At 39.8% G+C, this 15,291-nt stretch overlaps 1 protein-coding gene across 1 annotated transcript in view; it reads right to left on the bottom strand.

The window, feature by feature from the left end:
- Positions 1-1,094: 1,094 nt before the first annotated feature.
- Positions 1,095-15,291, bottom strand: part of STK17B (serine/threonine kinase 17b) — a 30,382-nt gene continuing 16,185 nt past the window's right edge. The window contains exons 3-8 of the mRNA XM_042446292.1: positions 14,143-14,355; positions 9,922-10,066; positions 7,710-7,836; positions 6,254-6,302; positions 2,663-2,842; positions 1,095-1,535 (exon numbers count right to left, since the gene is read on the bottom strand). Coding sequence (XP_042302226.1) covers positions 1,250-1,535; positions 2,663-2,842; positions 6,254-6,302; positions 7,710-7,836; positions 9,922-10,066; positions 14,143-14,355 — 1,000 coding nt within the window. The 3' untranslated portion in view covers positions 1,095-1,249. The remainder of the gene's footprint in view (positions 1,536-2,662; positions 2,843-6,253; positions 6,303-7,709; positions 7,837-9,921; positions 10,067-14,142; positions 14,356-15,291) is intronic.

The following is a 15,291-nucleotide window of genomic DNA, read 5'->3' as shown; positions in this document are numbered from 1 at the left end:
ACCTATTCATGCCTACCTGAGAGTAAGCCTCACTGAATGCAGCGGCATTTATCTCTGAGTAAACAGGCATAGGATTGTGCTATTATACACCTATTAGTACTAATGTAACTCTGGTAAGTAAGATCAGCAGGTTCATCTGATAAATAGGAGGACGGAAATATTTGTAAATATGGGGGCTTAATCTGGTGAAGTCACCTTCATAGTGAGAAGAATTAAAACAAATTTAATACTGCACTCTTTTAAGTGCAGTGATTGCAGTCAATAAAACTGGGTTTGATGATATGAGTAAGAGTGCTCAAACCTAAGCCTTACAAGATATAACCTGCCCTTAACTGGCATACGGCATTGCACAGATTCTCCTGCCAGCATGGAAGGACACCAAAACATTTTGTAAGGGAGCAGCTCAAGGCATTTTCATGCATGATACCAGAAGCGCCTTTGAGCCTCTTCCACATTATCTGCGCATACAGAAAGTGGAAGGTTACAAAGTATGCATTGTGTCCAAACTAGGTATTGTAAACCTGAGGAATGCAAATTGATTGAAGTGCCACACATGAACAAGATCCAAGACTGCAATCCTATCTGCAGTTACTTATGTTCATTCCACTGAGGCTCAGCTTCTGAGTAAACATGCAAAAGACTGGGCTGCCAGTCAGGAATCCAGTCCAAGCAACTGAGCCCCACTGAACAAAAGGCTTCATTGCAGTACTACTATATACTAATAAGTCACTGATTTGAATCTTTTAACAAAAGATGACAGCATGAAACTATACTGCTAGACTGGAACAGAATGCCTCATTTCTCGGCTGTGCCAAGTTCATGTAGCTTTAGTTACAATACAAATGCAACTGTATTATTAGATCACTCTTTGGCTTAGAACATAGTTAGGATGTGCTTAGTGAGGCTTTGTTAGTCAGCATTCAGAAGATTCCTCTCCCTAGTTTGCCTACTTTATTTTTAAACACACCAAATACCATGTCTGGGACTTAAATGTAAAAAGTGCAATTATACTCAACTATCTACTTGCCTCCAAAGACAAGCCACTTCAGGTGCCAGACTCCAGATCCCTCTGAGTCAAACCCATTGCCAGCAATGGCAGCACAAAGAAGGGTCAACACAAGATCAACTCAAAAGTGCATTTCCAGGATAACCACAACATAGTAGTGGACAAGCCACAACCTTAAAGCATATGCCACATGAGTAGGTCATAATCCCAGTCAGTTCAAAATAATCTGTAGGAGTGCCTTTGTTAACATACAAAGTCTGTTGGAAATTCTTGAGGGTACTGCAAGGAATCATCAAAGCGAAATCGCTTGGAGACTGTACTGCTGTCTTCTGGTATATTCTCTTTATCTTCTCGTTCACCGCACATGCCATTACACATGGGCCTATTATTATTTCTCTCTTCTGTGCATTTGTTTATATGATCACATGTTGGAGAAGAACTGGGACTTTCTTCAGGGCTGTACAACAAGAGGAAATCTCCTTGCTGAAGCCAAGAGTGAGATAGACAGGCTTCTGCGGTTGGTCGATCTCTTAAATACAAAAATCAAAAGAGGCATATGTTTAAGATACAGAGCTTATCTGAACAATACAGTTGAGCCATTAAAGCAGTGAAAGGCAAGTGTGGTGGTTCAAGGGCCAATTTTCTGCCCTTGAGACTCTTCAATGTCTGCAGAGACTGCTGAAAAATGGGGAGAGGGGGAAATTAAGTGGCTATTCATCCTATTTAAAGGCTGATTTGTTGATACTTGTAGAGGGAACAGAAAAGGACAGTTCAGAGAGTCTGGAGAGGACAAATCTTCAAAAACAGCCTTTCCTTCATACTCAGCATTTTTAACAAGTAGCACTCTTTGCAACCATTCCTCCTTCGTGCCTCCATGTTCTCGAGGAAAGGGAAATCTAGACAAGAGTTTTTCTGAAACGGTTTGCTACAGCTTATGCTCCTTCCAGACATTTCAAGTATTGAGCATAAGATGCAAATAAACATGTGGGATTAATGAGGAAGGAAAGATGAAAATTCCACATCCCTCTACTGCTTCTTTTCCTTAGATACTAGCTGAAGGTTCCTCCATGCATGTAAACACATGTACATGCAAACTAATATAAAGCCAGGACATAAGGAACCAATTCCCACTGTTCACTGCTTAAACTGAAATTCTACAAGTATAAGACATTTGTGAGGCAGGGAGAGGGGCAATGCAGTATGTTGCAAGCAATCACTTGTCGCATCACTGAATTAACTACATGGCTGTTCACCTGTATCACTTAAAGAAAGTCCTTCTCCACAGTCTCAGAGGGAATACAAAAGTCATGATCAACTTCTGTTTAGCTGTTCAGAACTATAAAGCTATGCATGTCTTTTATGGAAGTGCTGAGGTACAAGGCACACACAAATGCTAAACCCAGCCCCAGATCTTTAACCATCTGTGTGGCATTGCAGTTTTTTACCTACTTACTGGACAATTGTAACTGCCCAATGAGTTGATTGAAGATTTTACAGCTAAATTAAGCTTGGGGTTCATTTAAAATGTACAATCATTCAAATAAAATAAAATAATCTACAATCCCAACTTTTACATATACTTTCTACTTGTTATTTTATGAATTCACATTATAGGATACAGTTTTAAGTTTTCTTTCCCTCATACCACATACTTACTCAGGATTTTTAACAAGTAGCTTTTGAATGAAGTCTCTAGCCAACAATGAAACTGAAGCAAATGTTTCTTCAGAATAATCCACATTTACTTGCGAAATATTGAGGTATGTTTCTTGTTTATCTGCTCCCACAAATGGAGATTCATGCGTAAGCAGCATATATGCAATTACACCCACACTCCTGAAATTAGAGAACATATATTTTATTCTCACCAGACAAAATGAGATCACTTTTTGTTTGTACTCACAGGTGCTGAATTTTTGTTCCCACTTTCATTTTTTATATAATTTTTCTTTCTTTCAGATTTTGTAGGAAATAGTAGCAGCTTTAAGAGTTGTTCATAAAGTCAGATTATACACATGATACAGTAAAATGAGTTTGCCTTCTGAAGCATTAAACTGTTTCGCAGCTGTTTTCCAGGTAGAAAGCAGAATATTTGCCTCACCAGTTCTTTACTGTGTAGAAAATATTAATCCAAATATTTACAAGGAGGACATGGCAAGCGACTTGCTTGTTATCGAACTGAAAGGAACAAGAGTCTGTCAACAGGGACTCAAAAATCCTGGAAGCCATGTACCATATTAAAGCCACAATAAAGAGTTTCAAATACATGTGCTTAATGTTGGCAGGTCTTTGTATATACTTTGCTATCTTTCAGCAACCGCTCTCTCTCACACACACATAATACTTCTACTGAACAGGCTTTCTCATTTAGTGCAAAAATCTAGATCAGGCCCATAAAACTGAGCAAGGACACTTGTGCCCATCAAGAGCTCCAACATGTGTATCAAAGAGCTGCAAATCCTTTTGACAGATTCAATAATTTTTATTTTATTCTAACAGGGAATTATCAGGTACAGGGTTAAGAATTCAGACTTATTGTTGGTAGTTGTTTTTATTTTATTGTATATGTTTTATTATTATAATATAGGGTTTTATTTCTATATTAATTTACCATGCAACCTGTCTTAGCCCTTAAAAGATGTTCTTGAAATATTTGTATTGAATGGAATGGATTGGAATGGAACGAATGGAAAAAATGCCCAATGATTTGTGCCCATGTATGTCTGGGCCGCCATAACTTGTCAGGACATCATTCCAGATGCAGGGGAAGTCATGGTTCCAAATGAGTGGGCTTCTTAGGGGCTTGTCATAATTCATCAGCATTTTTTTTTAAAAGCTTGAAACTAGGAGAGGAGTCAAGATTCTCAAGGCAAGAAAAAGAAAGCAGGAAAACAGGAGACAGAGAAGAGCCTTCTAAGATTCAAATTAATTGTCAAATAAACAAATTGTACTGCTTTGGGAGCCATTTTAAGGGGAGATTTAAGTACTCTAAATAAACAAACAAACAAATGAGCAAGCAAGCAAGCAAGCAAGATTCCTGATATTTAAAAAGGATGGGAACACGGGGAAGAGATGTCTCATGTATTTCTAGTAAGATTCCTGAGTTAAAAGAAAAAAAAAAAAAGGGGGGGGGGGGGAGAACCGGAGGTTCCACAGTTTCTTTTTTAATTTTAGAAATTAACCTAGCCAATATTTGGTACACTGAAGCTTGTTTTAAATACAAAATAAAATACAGAACTACATTTTATTTAGCTTTAGCAGCAGTAGAAACAAAGTAATTGAAACTGATAGAAAAACCTTTCCAATAAATAATTAGTAAGGTATAGGCAATGGGTTTCTATTTCTGACAAATGCTGGGAAATCATGAAAATAAAAGCAAACAGCACTACAGGATTATTAACCAAAATAAAACCTAAAGAGTACTTCGTTAAGACTGCATACGCAATAGTGGTAGCTTCACCATTTAAATATAAAGGGTGTTCATGCTGTAGTTGCTATGTGCCATTAAGTCATTTTTGAATTACAGTGATCCTTTCACAGGGTTTCATGGCAAGATTTGTTCAGAGTAGGTTTGCCTTTGCTTTCCTGGTGCCCTGGTGGTGTAGTGGTTAAGAGCCTTGGTGGCGCAGTGGTTAAATGCCAGTACTGCAGCCATTCGCTCACAAACCATAAGGTTGCAAGTTTAATACCAGCAAAAGGGCTCAGGTTCGACTCAGGCTTGCATCCTTTTGAAGTCGCTAAAATGAGTATCCAGATTGTTGGGGGCAATTAGCTTACACTTTGTAAACCGCTTAGGGAGTGCTTAAGTGCACTGATGAGCAGTATAGAAATGTAATTGCTATTGCTTTTCCTCTGAGGTTGAGAGAGTGTGACCCAAGATCACTCAGTGGGTTTCCATGGATAAGCAGGGTTTAGAAACCTGGGCTTCATTCACACTATGAAATAACCCAATATTTTATAGGCATTCACATTCCCCAATTGCACTCAATGCACTTTGGGGGGGGGGACAAAAAACCCATTTGAGATTAGGTCAACTAGCAAGATTTTTATTTTATTTTTTTGCAGCCTGCAAGGATCCAGATCTTTGGTAGTGGGAACTACCAATCCGGATCCGAACCACCATGTCTTCCTTCCTCAACTTCCACTTCCTCTCTCCCATGCCACTTCCTCTTATGTCCTCCCTCCTCCTCCATCTTCCTCACCCCCCTCACTGCCTCAGCTTCCCACCTCTTCCTCCTCCTTCATCTTCATCCTCTTCCTTGCCCCCCTCGCTGCCACCTCTTCCCACCTCTTCCTCCTCCTTCATTTTCCTCCTCTTTCATCTCCCGCACTGCTTTGGTTGCTGCCGTTTCCTGCCTCTCCCTCCTCCTCTTCCTCGCCCCCTCACTGCTGCAGCCACTGCCGTTTCCCACCTCTCCCTCCTCCATATCTTCCTCACCCCCTCACTGCACCGCCACCATTGTTTCTCATCTCTCCCTCATTTTCCTCCTCCTTCATCTTCCTCCTCTTCCTCGTCCCCCTCACTGCCACCGCCCTCGCTGTTTCCCTTATCTTCTTCCTCCATCTTCTTCCTCTCCCTCTCCCCTCACTGCCGCCACCGCTGTTTCCCACCTCTTCCTTCTTCACTTTCTTCCTCCTTCTCGCCCCCCCCCCCCACCACCACTGCTGTTTCTCTCCTATTCCTCGCCTTCTCTGGCCGCCGCCGCCACCACCATTGAGTCCCTTGTAGTGTGAACAGCAAGGAGAAATTTGATCAGGGTAAACACAATGGGAACTATGACCCTGATCAATCCAGTGTAGCATCCCCAGGAGACCCGGATCTCCTCAATGCAAAAACTTGAGTGTGAATGAGGTCTCCAAAGGCATAGTCCAACTCAAATCTCTATACCACACTGGGTCTCAATGGTTATGTTACATTTATGTTCAAGAACAGTGGTTTTTGGAATAAAACTGCAATGAAACACTGGATAATCCCCCTTGCCCAAATCCTCCGATATCCTTGAAGAAGAAAAAGGAGCCACAGAAAACATTAGTTTGCCTAATTTTTCACTATTGCTTTTCATTCCCTCTTTTCATCTCTACCTTTTTCAGTAATCTCTTGGTCATTTTGATGACAGCTTGCTCTCAAAGGCCACATATGAAGAAAAGGACCAAATTAATAAATAAACACTTTCCATTGAAAAGCAGTGTTTGTACTAAACTCTGAAGTTCAAACTAAAGTTGGTTTAACCTAAGAATTCATCTTACCATATATCTGTTGCTGTAGTAATAGGATCATAGTTTAAGACTTCTGGTGCTGTTGGGAATAAAAAAATACCATTGAATACATTCTGAAAAGAACTATCTTATATACCTAAATAGCAACATGTTTTGGCATACTCAGGACAATTCCCTTACTACAGATGTGAATACCATTTTAAAGTACAGGCTTGTAGGAGTTGAGAGAAACTCAAATGATTCACATAATCCCTACAGTTTGCACCCTCTAGCTAGCAGTTTCCAAACATGGGCTGTCAGATGTTATGTCTTCAGCTCCCAGAGCCCTGAACCAGCACAGCCAATGGTCAGCACCTCTGGGAGCTAGAAACCATTAATTTAGATGCAGAGGAACACAGACATAAACTAATATAATCTAGTCATCGCTGAACTGCAGTAGATCACAGGAGGTATTTTCCTTTCTGTATAAGCATGTGTGTGTGCTTGCGTGTGCACGCATGCGTGAACATGTACATGTTATGTATGTGAACACATACAAGCAAGCACGAGGTTCATCCACCTCATGATGACTACAGACTGTAGGATGTACCTGGCCCATTGACCCAACTTTTTTCCTTATATTTATGGCTAACATACACCTCAGTGCTCTGGCCACTGCTCTGATTTCTCCCTTTGTTATGTTCTTACTTCCTGCTCTTTCCCAGGCACTCCAGAATTCAACAGTCATCATCACAGCATTTATTTTGTTTGATCTCTCACAACAAGCCCCATCTTTATTTTCAATAATCTTTCATCAAATGGTACCCTGCTCATCTTCACTTTTAACTTGCTTATTTTGATTTACGGTATGAATTCTACTGCTTAAGGGCCATCAAACTCTGTACTGTGTGCAACACAATATACTTCTGTTGTACTTCAGTGGACTAATGTAGAAGTGTTCACTGAGAGACAGCATATGGGTAGTATCCAAAGATTTGCACTTGCAGGCATAAGCTTTCACCAACAGAAGGGGTGATCCCCCTCCTTCCTACCACCCACATGTGCCCAATAAACATGCCCTGGGAGGGTGGGAAACCCTCTGGAGTTGGCCTGCAGTATGACAGCAGGCTGCAAGGGGAGAGGGAGGAAGTCCTGACATGAACATTAAGCAGTATAGCCCAGTACATAGCCCAGGAGAAGGATGTACCCAAAACAAACTTCTATTTGTGATAGTTGTGGTCACTGAACATAGTATAACATGGAAGGACTTCTCTCAGATCATTATAATGATATGTCATAGTAAGATTCTTGACATTATAGTAGTTGATATGCATCTGATTTAATATATAAATTGAAATATCTTGGAGATGGGAGAGTCAAAACATGAAAACACCTGAGGTAGATAATTCTTTACTTATGCAGGACAGCAAGGGAGCTCCCTTTATGAGCATGGAGCTGATGTTGATTGTTCCTACCATACATAGAACATACGGACCCAGAGACGTACCTTGATATTCAGGGGTTCCAACAATTTCCCGTAGCTCACAGCAATTGCCAATCTTCCGAGACATACCAAAATCAACTATTTTAATATCACCAAGGGGACACACACTGCTCAACAAAATATTCTGGGGCTACAATTAAGAAAGAAAAGAAAAAATAGTGTTGATACACAATACTGAAGACGTTGTTTAGCTATGAATGTGTGCACATAGTGATATAACCTCATTTAGATCAGCCTACCATCACTATAGATTAATAAATGAACTGTTGTAAAAACTATTTGTTTTAAGAAAGCCTGAAGATGATACTCAGCTGTTTAAAACCCTTAAGCACATACAAACTCATAAAACCCAAATAGCAGAGAAATCCAATGGAAACAACAACAACAACGTTTATTGATTAGTCGGCTGGCCATATCAACAGTTCCATTGGAAATAGTAACAAAATCAATCTGAAAGATTAGCAGCAATTATTCAACTGTTTTAAAAGGCAAAAATCTAGGACAAATAGAAATCTGTTCGAATATAATTAACAATATGTTAAAATGCACATTGTAGAAGCTTCTAAAAGATTTATATATGATCAAAGTAGTTGGAACACTTATCTGTCAAACATTATTCCTCACTGTACTTCTAAACTTGACGTTAAGATAGCTAGATTGAGAGTGTATTATAAAGCATACCCTGTCTCTGAAAGAAAGATCTGAACCACTTGCTTCCTTCACAGGGGGTGGGGTGGGGAAGGAATGTGACTTAAATATTGTTTCTCCAAACCAAATTGCAGTAATTCTACACTCTTTGCCCATGACTGCTTACATAAGCATGTTGTATTGCCCGTATGAACTTGCACATGTCTACCTCAAACTAAATGTTGGAAAGCCTTTACAGCTAAATACACTGCTCTCCAGTCTAGCCAATTTATATTGTGTCTGAATTCTCTGGAGACCATATATCCTGAGCTGTCTCCCCTAAACAATGCATTCTCCAGCCAGTTAAGCTGGCATCTATTGTTACTGTTACTCTTTTTGGATCGGCAAATAGTATTTGGTATTCCAAACAGGAATGTCCACAATGCTCTCACATCATAAATTGGCAGTGTCTTTTGTTTACTATTGCCATTTGGAGAGGATGCAAAAAACAGTGTAACCAAGACATTTGTAAGTTTCAACTGATTTTTGTTGTCATGAAACTACGGTATGCCTCAGCAGGTATTCCACTCTAGTTTCCAGATCTCTTTCAACCTTGCATCCTTCAGATGCTTTCAAGAATACATCATAAAGATATGGGAGAATATGTATCCCCTTTTCACACTACTAGCTGCACCACAACTTTTATGAATACACCTGGCATCAATGGAACACATAAGGGAACCCTCAAAATGGGTAGTATCTATCCCGGTAAGCAAATTGAAGACACAGAACTGCTGCCTACCTCCTCTTCTAGGCATGAACCACTTGGGTGTTGCATTTGGTTTGTCTAAACTGGAACTTAGTTTTGCTCCACTGTGGCCTGAATTGTCAAATGACACAGTCTTTCAAGCTGCTTTCCTCTTTAAAAGGAAGGAAAGGCTGTCTATATGGCCTTGTCTGAGTGCCTTAAAATGCCTGAGCTAATTTTGTTAATGCAGTGGCTAGCAACTTGTGGGCCTTTGGATATTGTTGGTCTGCAACTCCCATCATGCCCCAGCAATGATTATCCTGCTCTAATCTAGACACTCTACTAAACATTAAACATTTCAGCAACTGTGCCAACCTCTTCCTTTTACAGAGCTTTTACTTTCCATTGTTATTAAGGCAAGGTTTTTTTTAGAGTAGGGGGCTATACAGACCGCCCCCTTTTCTCCTGGATCTGGGCCGTGGCAACCACACTCCATGGTCCGGATAAGGCCTTTGGAGGATGCCAAAAGGAGCGGCAAAACACAGCTCCTTCTTGCGCCCTCTACAGGGCACCATATCTGCCGCGCTGCAGTGTGACGATCCCCTTTTGGTGCTGCATCATGTAAATACAGCACCAGAGTGGCGTCATCATGGCATGCACCATGTAAATGGGTGGGTGCCAAAATGGCGCCCTGAGGGAGGAGTCACAGTGTTGAGTGTGTGGACGCTCTGCCATGACTCCGCCCACAGGCTGGCCTTTCAGGCTCATCTGTAGAGGCTCTAGAATATCAAAGTAACTGCGTACACAGATAAAATATTTAAAACTCGTATGTAATGTTACCTTTAAATCAAGATGCACAATGTTGTTTTGATGCAGATAACAAATGCCTTCCAGTATTTGTCGTATAAGCCTAATAATATCCGTTTCGTGTATGGTTTCTTCTATATCAGGGAGACATAAATTAAAAATTTCTCCTCCTGCAGCACTGGGGGAAAAAAATACACACACAATAATTTAAGTGCCCAACTCTCAAACAGGAAGGTCACTAGCTTAGTCAGAGATCAGCTAAGAGGTAAATCACTGTCTTATAGTTTCAAACTGTTTGACTTAGAGAAGTGACCTAGCACTCTTTCAATGAATTCAGAAAGAGCTGCAGGAAAAAGTGAAACAATAACTTAGGTTTGGGTTTTTCTTTCCCTCCAGCAGCAAATTCTTGCAAAAGGGGGGAAAAGTAATGTGGGTTACATGTGAAACCATAGGCAAGCCTCACATTTGTGAGCTCAGTCAAATGGCATTCCTTTCTAGGATGCCAGCAGATACTAGAAAACAAAGAAAAGGGTTTTAGTGGAAACTGAAATCTCAGCACAGCATGTTACTGACTGCAGAGGAAATGGATATTTTATTTCAAAAATAATGATGAGGCCTTCCAAACCAACGGAAACAACAAGCAGTGTTCTAGAAAACAGAGTATACTGCCCAACATTAAGATAGCTCTGACTCCTGGGCACTTTCAAGGAAAAGCACCGTTAATTCTCTGAGACTATCTCAAAATATTTTTTATTCTAGGCTACAGTCTACCTATGTCTAAAAAGATGTCAACTATAAACCTGTTCGTTCACCACAACTTTTCAAGATATGCTAGAAATGTAGCCCTTGTATTTTCTGGAATGCATATTCATTTTGGCACTCTAGCCTCATACTTTTCTTAAACCCATCTTATTGAGTTATACTTAACATACACATGATTTTAGAAACAATATGAAAACAAGATGTGTGCCAGAACCACAAATATTACATTGACAAAATTTATTCCATTACATCCTAAAGTGCCCGATAAAGTGCTTGTACGTGTTTGCTAAGACAGGAACATTCACACCTCTGAAAGTTCTTCATCCAAATACATCTCTTTGTGCTGACACCAAGATGATCACTTGTTCATGTTACAAGGATACTGCATAGAACTGGGGTGCATCTATGTTGGCCACATTAAATGGTCTAGTTTTCACAGTGAGCTGTCCAAATGACATACAGGATGACTGGGGGCAAATCTAGGCCTTTTCATAGAATCATAGAGTTGGAAGAGACCACAAGGGCCATCCAGTCCAACCCCTTGCCATGCAGGAACCCTCAAATCAAAGCATCCCCGACAGATGGCCATCCAGCCTCTGTTTAAAGACCTCCAAAGGAGGAGACTCCACTCTGAGGGAGTGTGTTCCACTGTTGAACAGCCCTCACTGTGGGGAAGTTCCTCCTAATGTTGGGGTGGAATCTCTTTTCCTGCAGCTTGCATCCATTTTTCTGGGTCCTGTTCTCTGGAGCAGCAGAAAAGAAGCTTGCTCTCTCCTCATTTTTCCACCCTAAGTGCAATACCTTACATTTCTCTATGTTGAATTTTATTTTGTTAGCTTTGGCCCAGCTTTGTAGTCTATTCTAGTCTTTAATCTGGAGAGAAAAAAGTGGTGATTTTTTCCAGTTTTAAGTGGAAAATCCAGATATTTGCCCATGTATGTGAACTGTGCACCATAGCAATGATGGTGTGAGGCCAGTGGAGGAGTTCAGAAGTACATGCATGTGCATGCACTGAGAAAGAAGAGAAAAAAAATGAAGCAGCTATAGCCATGGCTATGTGCCAGTGCATACTATGAACTATTGGACCAGGGTGTGTTCAAACTTGCCTCAGAGTGTGTAGACAAGCTCATGGTCACTGCAGATCAGGAAAACCTGAAGGTACACTGGATCTTTCTGTCAGTTTAAATGTGCCCCTAGATATGTGCCTTGCAAGCTTGAAACTGCTTATGCTGTGGCTTATTCCTAGGCAGAGATGCGTAGAATTCTGCTCTGCTTTGTATGCCTGATGAGAAAATGTCCAAAGGATTAAAAATTACATGTGCCCTTCTACTTTGCTTTGGTCCCACCTCATGCCATAGTCACCCCAAACAAGGGTCCAAGTACTTTGCACAGCAATCCTCCTTCTCTGCAGGAAAATAGTACTTACTGTGAGAAACCAGGGAAGGCAGAGTGCTGCTGGACTTATGACAGATATTGCAGAATCCCATCTACCAGCCCATTTTACACAGTAATGTTAGATGATTGATTTTTTTATGGTTATAGCTACAAGTGTTACTGCAGTAAAAATGAGGTGAAAATTTATTGCCCTACCACCACAGTTGGTTATCACATAATTCAAGAGACTCAAGACACAGCAGACATAAAAGTGCCCACTGACAATTTCCAGTACAGAAACTGATAAAGTGAAGTTCACACCCCATCTGGTTAACCTCTGGATTTTGTTTTGTTTTGAAAGCAGAAGCCATGAATGTTCATTAGGGGTCAAAATGGTGGGTGTGGGCCATGTATTCTGGCACATAGTGGAAATAAACTTCCACCTTTTCTGGTGATCCTCTTCCCCTTACACAGATTTATGATACACTGCTTTAAAAAAAACTGCAATAGCATTCAAGGGCAAGATACTAAAAGTTTCATTTACAATGAAATTACAGTTATAACATATTTGTCTCAGTCAAGTCCGACAGAGTAATGATGAACCTATTAAGGCTCCAAAAACAGAAGTAACATTCAGGTGGAAATGCTCAGGTGTGCCAACAATTAACCAGTCGATACCAAGAATGAGACATTGTTATAGAGCTGGTCAAGCTGACTTTAAATGGTATGTGGATGACAATTTTTTATAATTTCCAAAAGGAAGAGTCTTGATTCAGGACAACAACATGTAGCTGAAACTTGCTGGAACTGATCTATTGCTGTACGTACTTCAAAATATAAATAAATACAACAAAATTAATTGTAAGGCTATTTCCTTAAGTGTATTCTGTTGACATCTGCACCGTTTCATACTATGTGAGAAATGAGTGATATAGCCTTCAAAACATAACAGTGCTAGTTAATCAGGAAAGTCATTTATCCATATTTTGACAGAGTTCACCAGTTTTACATGAACAAAGTACTTGTTTACACAATCAGTAAGACTGGTAAACTATGAGAGCTATAATATAAATAAATAATAAATATAACTTTTATTTATATCCCGCTCTTCTGTAGCAAGACAATCAGAGCGGTTTACTAGTACTTTAACTTGAGCCTCAGCCACAAAAATGCTGCAGGGCTTTTCACGGGATTAGAACTAAAAATGGCTGTAGATAGAAGTATCAGGCAGATTTAGCGAGCAAAATAAAGTGACAGGTGTGCAGTTGAAACCATTTGAGAGACTGACATATACAACAGTGGCTTACAATTTCCAGCATAAAGAAATGGGTGAGGTATACAAAACAACAAAACATAAAAAGAGCCCTTATGGATCAGACAAAATACAGATTTTCCTGCTTTCTGTTCACATAATGGCCAACTGCTATGGTAAGTCCACCAGCAGGACTCAAGCTAATAAGCACCTTCCCTTCCATGTTCAACAACAATTGATATACAGAGACATACTGTCTCTCATTCTGGAGATAATACATAGCCACCCTACTACCTTACCATCCTGTAACAGACTGGCTCAGAAAGAATCTTGGTTGCAATCTTTCAGTCAAATATGACCCATGATCACAATTCAGGCACTCAAATTTCACTGTCAAAGTGAGAGTCATCTGAAATCTATCATCACTTGCACTGAAATACAACCAAACAGAACACAAGCCCTCAAGAATCACAGAGCTAAGGACAGGTGTAACTTTGTACCTATTCTTATTAACCAGTTTATTCATTATGTCTACAAGGGTTGGTGCTAAGAAATCAACAAGCATGAACCATCATGGAATGCAAACTAACATTTTCCATATTTAAGTTATTACCAAACATGATAAAAACTGTGATTTGCTAGCCACAAAATAGACAACAGCACGTAAGATAAAAAGTGTAATAGATAGAAACATGGGTCTTTCCAACAAAGAACACAAATCCAAAACCTATAAGCACCAAACACAAAAAAGTAAAGCATGCATGTTCTCTAAGCCTGTCTTTCTGGTTTTGTTCAGTCAACTAATATACACAAATATGTTAATAGGTCCATCAAGAACACGTACAGGTGACATAATGTATACTTACTATTCTAATACTAAGATGACTTCATTTGTTGTCTCATAGACTTCGTGGAGATTTGCAATATGAGGACTCAGCTTTGTTACTTCTAGAACAGCAATTTCATGCAGAATCTCAGCTTTGCAGTCTTGTCCTCTTCTCCTTTTCTTCAGAAATTTAGCTGCATATTCTTGGCCTGAAGATTTTGCAATACATTTTCTAACAACAGCAAATTTTCCTCTGTAAAAATCAGAAAAAGCCATTTATGAAATACTATAGCAACCCCAACCCAAAGACTTTCAGATTAAAAACAGATATATTTAAATAAGGCTTTAATAATATTTAAATGTTTTAAAAATAATGTTAACGCCATAGTGTTAGACCATTACAAACACAAACAAGTGTATTGCCTGTATTGGTTGCTTTGCCTTCTTTTCATTATCCAACCAGTGATATTCCAAATGGTGGTTCCTGGACCAATCCTGAACCCCTGAGCTATTGGCTGCTGTTCCCTGGCAAATTTCCTGGAAAGAAACAACTGTGTCCAATGGGGGCAAATATACAGTACTAGGTTCCTGGACGCCTGGAAAAAAATTATTGGCTCCCCCCAATCAGATTAACTAAGAGGAAGCACTGATCTATACCAGCCTTCCTGAAGGAGAAGCACCCCAAATATGTTAGACTACAAATCCCATCAGTTCCATCCCCTATGGCCACTGGGGTTGAATAGAGCTGCATTCTAATGTATCTATGATGCAGAAAAGAAGCAAAGCTCTGGGCAAAGTTTTCAATGACATGAAACAAAGCATTAGTACCCTGAACAATTCCCTCTCCCAAGAAATATTAGAATCTGAAATCGTCTCAAAGCTAAAGCCAAAAGTTAAGCAATAGCTTCATTTCACAAACCCTGAGTTTTTGTTCCACCACTCACAAATCTGGAACAGGTAAATCTAACCATAGTTCCTAACCAACACTCCCAGACACATCATTTGTCATAGTTATTCTGACCCCATGGTAACGTTATATATTTGTTTTGTATGGATTTAAAAAAATGTTTTGTGCTATTTGGCTGCACAATCCTTGAGACTGGTTTTTTTTAACATGCCATATACACGTATGTAAATGTCATACTGAATGTGGGGTCCTATGGAGTACCTCAGTGTTGCTCTATTGCCT

The sequence above is a fragment of the Sceloporus undulatus genome, chromosome 1, assembly GCF_019175285.1.
Source record: "Sceloporus undulatus isolate JIND9_A2432 ecotype Alabama chromosome 1, SceUnd_v1.1, whole genome shotgun sequence".
NCBI classification, from domain to species: Eukaryota; Metazoa; Chordata; class Lepidosauria; order Squamata; family Phrynosomatidae; genus Sceloporus; species Sceloporus undulatus.
This window is presented reverse-complemented; position numbering and strand designations above follow the sequence as displayed.